The 6,518-nt window shown below is 64.9% G+C and overlaps 2 protein-coding genes across 4 annotated transcripts in view; both read left to right on the top strand.

Moving 5' to 3' along the window:
* Nucleotides 1-1,746, top strand: part of LIPT2 (lipoyl(octanoyl) transferase 2) — a 2,330-nt gene extending 584 nt beyond the window's left edge. Inside the window, exons 2-3 of the mRNA XM_041460396.1 lie at nt 2-240; nt 1,128-1,746. Coding sequence (XP_041316330.1) covers nt 2-240; nt 1,128-1,360 — 472 coding nt within the window. The 3' untranslated portion in view covers nt 1,361-1,746. The remainder of the gene's footprint in view (nt 1; nt 241-1,127) is intronic.
* Nucleotides 1,747-2,539: 793 nt separating this feature from the next.
* Nucleotides 2,540-4,727, top strand: KCNE3 (potassium voltage-gated channel subfamily E regulatory subunit 3). Of its 3 annotated transcripts, XM_041460394.1 has the most exons (3): nt 2,540-2,711; nt 3,642-3,925; nt 4,003-4,727. In XM_041460394.1, exons 2-3 carry the CDS (start codon nt 3,653-3,655, stop codon nt 4,027-4,029), a joined length of 300 nt encoding a protein of 99 aa, XP_041316328.1. In that variant the 5' UTR covers nt 2,540-2,711; nt 3,642-3,652; the 3' UTR covers nt 4,030-4,727. The 3 variants fall into 3 exon arrangements, with proteins under 3 accessions (XP_041316328.1, XP_041316326.1, XP_041316327.1); XM_041460392.1 differs by having other exon boundaries at nt 2,546-2,711; nt 3,642-4,727; XM_041460393.1 differs by lacking the exon at nt 2,540-2,711 and adding an exon at nt 2,724-2,760 and having other exon boundaries at nt 3,642-4,727.
* Nucleotides 4,728-6,518: the final 1,791 nt, after the last annotated feature.

A 6,518-nucleotide genomic window follows, 5' to 3' on the forward strand; every position in this document is an offset into this window, starting at 1 on the left:
GGGGCGCGGCGCTGGTGGCGGCGCGGCGCGGCGGGCACATCACCTTCCACGGCCCCGGGCAGCTGCTCGCCTTCCCGGTGCTCGACCTGCGCCAGCGCCGCCTCCCGCTCCGCGCCTACGTGGCCGGGCTGGAGGCGCTGGTGCTGCGGCTGTGCCGCCGCCTCGGGCTGCGCTCGGCCCGGGCGCTGCCGCCGCCCTTCACCGGGGTCTGGATGGGCGACAGCAAGCTCTGTGCCATCGGTGAGCGGGGACGGCCCCCGGTGGCACTGCAGCCGGGATGGACAGCGGGCGTGCCGAACGGAAGGGTCAGGGAGAGCTCAGAGCCCTGGCAGGGCCTAAAGGGGCTCCAGGAGAGATGGAGAGGGACTGGGGACAGGGCATGGAGGGACAGGAGGCAGGGAATGGCTCCCACTGCCAGAGGGCAGCGATGGATGGGATATTGGGCAGGAATTCTTTCCTGTGAAGGTGGGCAGGCCCTGGCACAGGCCAGGGCAGCTGCGGCTGCCCCTGGATCCCTGAAAGTGTCCAAGGCCAGGCTGGATGGGGTTTGGAGCAATCTGGGATATGATGGGAGGTGTCCTTGCCCATGGAACACCTCCCAGCCCAAACCATCCTGCGATTCCCTGGGCACAGGGGCAGACCCCTGCAGAAACCTGGATCTGTAGGCACCAGACAGGGTGGGTGGGCACCGGGGAGCGTGCAGGGGTGGGATTGGCCTCCTGAAGAGGGCCAGCACAGTTTGGAGCCCCTGCAGCCCACCCAGCCCCCAGCACTTGGCACCCCTTGCTCCCAGGTCTGCCAGCCTGCAGCCCAGCCCCCGGCCTTGCCCCCTGCCCTTGCACCCCTCCACGTCCTGTGCCTCTTCCTGGGACCCTGCAGCCTGGACTGGGGTCCTGCAGCTCTCCCCATGTCCGAGCCCATTGGAATCTCCGGCGGTGGGAGGTGTTTGGGGGTGCAGGGCCGGGGTGGAGGGTCTGTACATGCTGCACCCCATCTGCCCCAATTCTGGGGAGCCTGTCTGTGCGTTTCCCCGGCAGAAAGGAGCACGGCGTGCCGGGGCAGGATGGTCTCAGTCTCTCCCCGCAGGGCAGTGGCGGTGCTGACGGCTGGGTGCTCTCTCCCCGCAGGTGTGCACTGCGGGAACCACATCACCTCGCACGGGCTGGCGCTGAACTGCTGCACCGACCTCTCGTGGTTCGAGCACATCGTCCCCTGCGGGCTGGAGGGCAAGGGCGTCACCTCGCTCAGCCACGAGCTGGGCCAGCACGTCGCCGTCAGCCACGTCCTCGAGCCCTTCCTCGACTCCTTCCAGGAGGTGTTTGAGTGCACTTTGGTCTCCTCAGAAGAGCCCGGGGATTAGGATTGCCGTGCTGCCTTGGCCGGGTGTTTTGGTGCCAGGGCAGCCCCGGGGTCTCTCTTGTGAGACGAGTTCTCGTGCCTTTGCCTGTGGACTGTGAGTGGACCATGGCACAGGGTTTCAGGCTGCTGCTTGACTGTCCAAACCTGCCCTGGGGCTGTTCTCTCCAGCCCTGTGAGTCTCCATCCCTCATCTGAGACCTCCGTGGGTGCCACTGACCATCCAAACCTGCACTGGGGCTGTTCTCTCCAGCCCTGTGAGTCTCCATCCCTCTGTGGGTACCATGTCCCCACATCACTTGCTGGGGAAGTACCCAAACAGGTGCTTTTGTGGGTTTTTTTCTGCTTTTTGCCCCACAAAAATTAAAGATTTGTGTGAATGCTCATGAATTCACATGAACTCACATGGGTCATCCTTCCCTTGCTGAAAGAGGCAGATTTTATATATAAAGAGAGTTGCTGGGAACTTTGGCTGCCGATCCCTTTCTCATTTATTTACCCCAAGACTTTATCAATGACAACCTTTTTCTCACCCTGAGCCCAGGGAAATTCTCACGTGGCAGAGATCCTGGCGCCAGGGCGGGAGGAAGGTGGCTGTAGGCACTGCTGGACAGGCCACTGGGGCGCTGTGGAAAAGGGGGAGGAGGAGGGGAAAGGCTCGCAAGGAGAGCAGCCACGGCAGTCGTGGATCCTGTGGGACTACACAACATTCCAGCTGGGCAGACCTGCGGCTGTGCACGGGGTCTGTGGGGCTGCAGGAGGTGCTGCTGAAATCGCTGTCCCAGCTGCAGCACCCTGAGCCGAGCTCGTGGGTGGGTTTGTTCCGGGCTCAGGAGCCAGCCTGAGGCTGAGGTACCCACACCCTGCCCCGAGCAGGGGCTGACCCCACGCACAGCCCCTCGCTGCTGTCCCGTGCCTTCTCCCTGCCCCACGAGCTCTGGGGTCTCTGTGCTGCTGCCCAGCTCCGGCACTCCTTGTGAGCCGCCCGCGGGTGCCCAGCGGGGCTGGGGGAATGGAGCAGGCTGAGCTCCGGGCGGGAGCGCTGGGCAGGGGAACGTGCCCAGGCAGGCTCGGTGCCGTGTCGGGGCTCGGGACCGCCGTGCCGGACGAGGAGGGACAGGAAAGCGTGACCGGGGGAAGGCGGAGGGAGCGCCGCTCTCCCGCCCCACCGAGCCCCGCCGAGCCCCGCCGGGGCGCTGGCAGCCCCCGGGGCTGGGGACACGCCGGTGGCCGCGGCAGGTGGCTCTGCCCGGGAAGGGGAGGAGGCTGGCGGCGCTCCCAGCCCGCGGCATCCCTCCCCGGGCAGCGATGCTCAGTCCCGGCTCAGCCTGGCAGCGGCACAGAGGGCACACGAGGTGAGTGCGAGCCCCCCGATCCCCTCCCTGCCCTTACACCCCCCCTAAGGTGGGTACCCCCAGGTCGTGCCACATCTGTGGGTGCCCTCCTGGGATACACGCAGATCTTGCCCCAGACTTTCCCAAATTCAGCCTACTTCTCTTCGGTCAGCAAGGCAGCCAGATCCGACCTCATCCCCGTGGGCTCGTGGCTGCTCAGCCCTTCCCTCCTCCTCCTCGCAGCTGGGGTCTCATCCTGGAGGTGCACCCCGAGTTTAAGGTGGCCCGTTTGGGATCAGCTGCCTCTGCACGGGCAGAGCTGCGGGTGCAGCAGGCAAGGGGTGGTGGGGAGTGCTGGGGACAGGCTGGATCCCTGGGGGACAGCAGCGGGGATGGCACACGTGGGGGCTGTGTCCCATGTCCCCTCCTGGCCGTGCCTGCCCCGGGGCCCCAGCAAGCTGTGAGGGTGCACAAGGGAGCCCGGGGGGCTGGCAGAAGGGCACCATGCCAAAGGAGGGATGGCAGGTCACAGGGGGTCTGGAACCCACAGGGAAGGGAGATCCCCGGGGAGGTTTCGGGCAGCAACCCCTCAAGGTGTGTTCACAGTGACCTGCGAGGGGCTGTGCCAGCTCTGCACCCTGCAGGATATGTGCCCACCATTCCCACACACCCCTGGGGAAAGCAGACTTTGAACCCAGCCCTCCTGCTCCCTCGGGACTGCTGTGTCCCCACACTGTCCCCAGCCCCGGGGAGGAGAGGGAGCAGGCAGCTGCCCCAGAGCCCTGGGAGCTTTATCTCCTCTGCGGAAGGACAGAAATCCGGGGAGAGGGCTGCTGGCACTGCAAAGGGTCTGGCCCCCCGCTCTGTGGCAGAGGAGCAGTGTGGGGCCGTGCAGAGCCCCGGGGGCAGTTTCACCGCGGGGCAGCCCCTGTGAGCCTGTCCTCCCTGCAGCCTGCGGGGACATGGACGGCACCAACCGCACGGAGCCGTGGCAGCGCAGCCTGCAGGCGCTGCTGGGCGCCCTGAACCAGACCCTGCACGGGGCCGTGCCCTGCCCGGGCCGGGCCCCGGCCAGCCCCGCCGCAGGAGCCACGCGTGGGGAGCACGCCAACGCCCACGCCTACATGTACATCCTGTTCGTCATGACGCTCTTCGCCGCCACCGTGGGCAGCCTCATCCTGGGATACACCCGCTCCCGCAAGGTGGACAAGCGCAGCGACCCCTACCACGTCTACATCAAGAACAGGGTCTCCATGATCTGAGCCGGCCCGCGCCTCGTCCCCGGACACACTGCAATCCCTCCCACGTCTACATCAAGAACAGGGTCTCCATGATCTGAGCCGGCCCCGGAGACACCGGGCTGGGGGCCACCGCGCTGGGCACATCCCCTCGCTGTGGGGTGCGGCAGCGCTGCTGGCCTCAGAGCTGCTGGGTCCCCAAAGCTGCTGGGACCCCAAAGCTGCTGGGAGCCCCAGAGCTGCTGGGACTCCAGAGCTGCTGGGAGCTCCCAAAGCTGCTGGGACCCCGGAGCTGCTGGGAGCCCCTCAGAGCTGCTGAGAACCCTGTAGAGCTGCTGGGAGCCCCCGAAGTTGCTGAAACCCCCCAGAGCTGCTGGAACCCTGTAGAGCTGCTGAGAACCCCCCCAAAGCTGCTGAGAACCCCCCAAAGCTGCTGGGAACCCCCCAAAGTTGCTGGAACCCCCCAGAGCTCAGTCATGGAGGAGCTCAGTCCTGGCTGAGCAGTGCCAGGATGCCCTGGCTGGAAGAATGTGAGCTGCATGCAGGTGCTGGTCCTGCAGACCCACCCGGGCTCCACCTGGGCTGGCAGGGCAGCTCCTTTCCCACCATGGTCTGCGGGGTTGGCAGGAGCCTTCAAGGAGAGTATTTCCCCATCTCCCTGCTCAGATCAGCCCTCCCTGGGCTGCCAGCAGCTGTGACCGTGCTTAGGGGGTTTTCGGGTGCTGAGACGCTGTGATGTTTAAGCTGGGCTGGGCCCTGCTGCTCTGGCAGGGAATTAAAGGGAATTAAAGGAGGTGCTGGGCTCGGGGCACTCGTGTTTGCTTCTCCTCCGAGCAGAGCCTGGGGCGATCCCTGGGGCACGGCTCTGTGCCAGAGCCAGGGGATGCTGCAGGGATAACCTGTGCCTGCGTGCTGCCAGGGGGGATTCGGGGGCAGCACTCCCGTGGCATCACAGCCCCTAGATGGGACAAACCCCCGGGATGGAGCGGGATGAGACAGATCGCCGGGATGGGGCGAGATGGGACAAACCCCCGGGATGGAGCAGGATGGGACACATTCCCGGGATGGAGCGGGATGGGACAAATGCCCGGGATGGAGTGAGATTGGACAAACCCCCGGGTTGGAGCGGGATAAGACAAATCCCCAGGATGGAGCAGGATGGAACAAACGGGACAAACCCCTGGGATGGAGTGAGATGGGACAATCCCCCGGGATGGGACAAACCCCCGGGATGGAGCAGGATGGGACAATCCCCCGGGATGGGACATATCCCCGGGCTGGAGCGAGCATTCCCAGCCGGAGGCTCTGTCCCTCTGTCCCTCTGTCCCTCTGTCCCCTGCTGTGCGGGCAGCGCTGCCGGAGCCGCGGGCACGCTGCGGGCCTGGCCGGAGGTCTGTGGCTCCAGGCATCTCCCAAGGCCTCTCCAGGCTCCGGATGGCGATGCCGGGCTCTTTCCTGCTTCCTTCCTGCTGTCAGCTGTAGCTTTGGCCTTTTGTACCGCCGGTCCCAAATGCGTTTTCCATGGGGTGAGGGTGCAGCGGAGGACGGGAAGGAGATGTTCTGGGTCCTGCTGGGCTCCTTGGCTCTGGCTCTGCCGGGAAGCTGGCTGGCTTTGGAGCTGGCCCGTGGGGTGGCCGGTGTCCAGGACGGTAAACGTCCCTGTCCTTGAGAACAGGCTGTGGGGCAGCGCCGGTGTCCCTCCCGCACGTCCCAACCTGCTCATAATGGCATAATGAGCGCCTTTAATTGCAGCTAGATTAGCTGGCCCACGGGGCCTTTCCGCCTGCATTCCAAGGTTAAGCACAGTTGCAATCCTGAGCCCGAGCAGTGACGCCAAACCCTAATCCAAGGAATAATAGCGGCTGCGGGTGTGTTTGGGGCAGGGCTGGGAGCCTTGGCAGCGGGGCAGTGCCGGGTCCCGCTGTGCCTGCCCTGGCCTGGGCACAAAGCGGGACGGGGCAGTGGGGAGCCCGTTCGGGGTGATCCCAGGGCAGTCCTGAGCCAGGCACGGCTCCCTGGGCACAGGTGTCCTGGGGCACCTGGCCCGAGCGGGAAGCGGCTCCAGAGGCTTCGCTCCGTTTATCCGGCACCTGCGGCGCTGGGAAAGGGAAACAAACCTTCACCTGCAAATAAAGCAGGGAATGGGGCCAGGAGGGACAGAGACGCACTCTGTGCTGATCCTTTTCCTCCACCTCCCCGGGGGTTGTCCTCCTCCACACCAGCCTTTCCAGCGGGATGAGCCGTGCAGCAGCCAGGGCCAGGATGTGGGGCCATGGGGTGGGGGCTGGATGGTGAGCATGGTACCCCAAAATGCCCCCAGCGAGGTGGAATTCTTGCTTTTCCCACTTCTGGGAGAGAGGGATGCATCTGGTGACTCCGGAATCTCTTCTGATGCTGCGACAAGGGGGAAAGCCCTGTTGAAGGACAGCGTGTAATAAAAATATAAAAATTTGGGGGGAAAAAAAAATGCTGCTCATCCCTAATCTGGAAGATTGCGAGGGTGAAAATCCCTCCTGCGAGACACAGCTGCTGCAGCAGTGGTTACAGTGATCCGTTGGCAGCTCCACTGTCCATCCAGTGGAGAAAAAAT

Source organism: Pyrgilauda ruficollis, unplaced genomic scaffold (assembly GCF_017590135.1).
Source record: "Pyrgilauda ruficollis isolate IOZ18807 unplaced genomic scaffold, ASM1759013v1 scaffold143, whole genome shotgun sequence".
Lineage (NCBI taxonomy): Eukaryota > Metazoa > Chordata > Aves > Passeriformes > Passeridae > Pyrgilauda > Pyrgilauda ruficollis.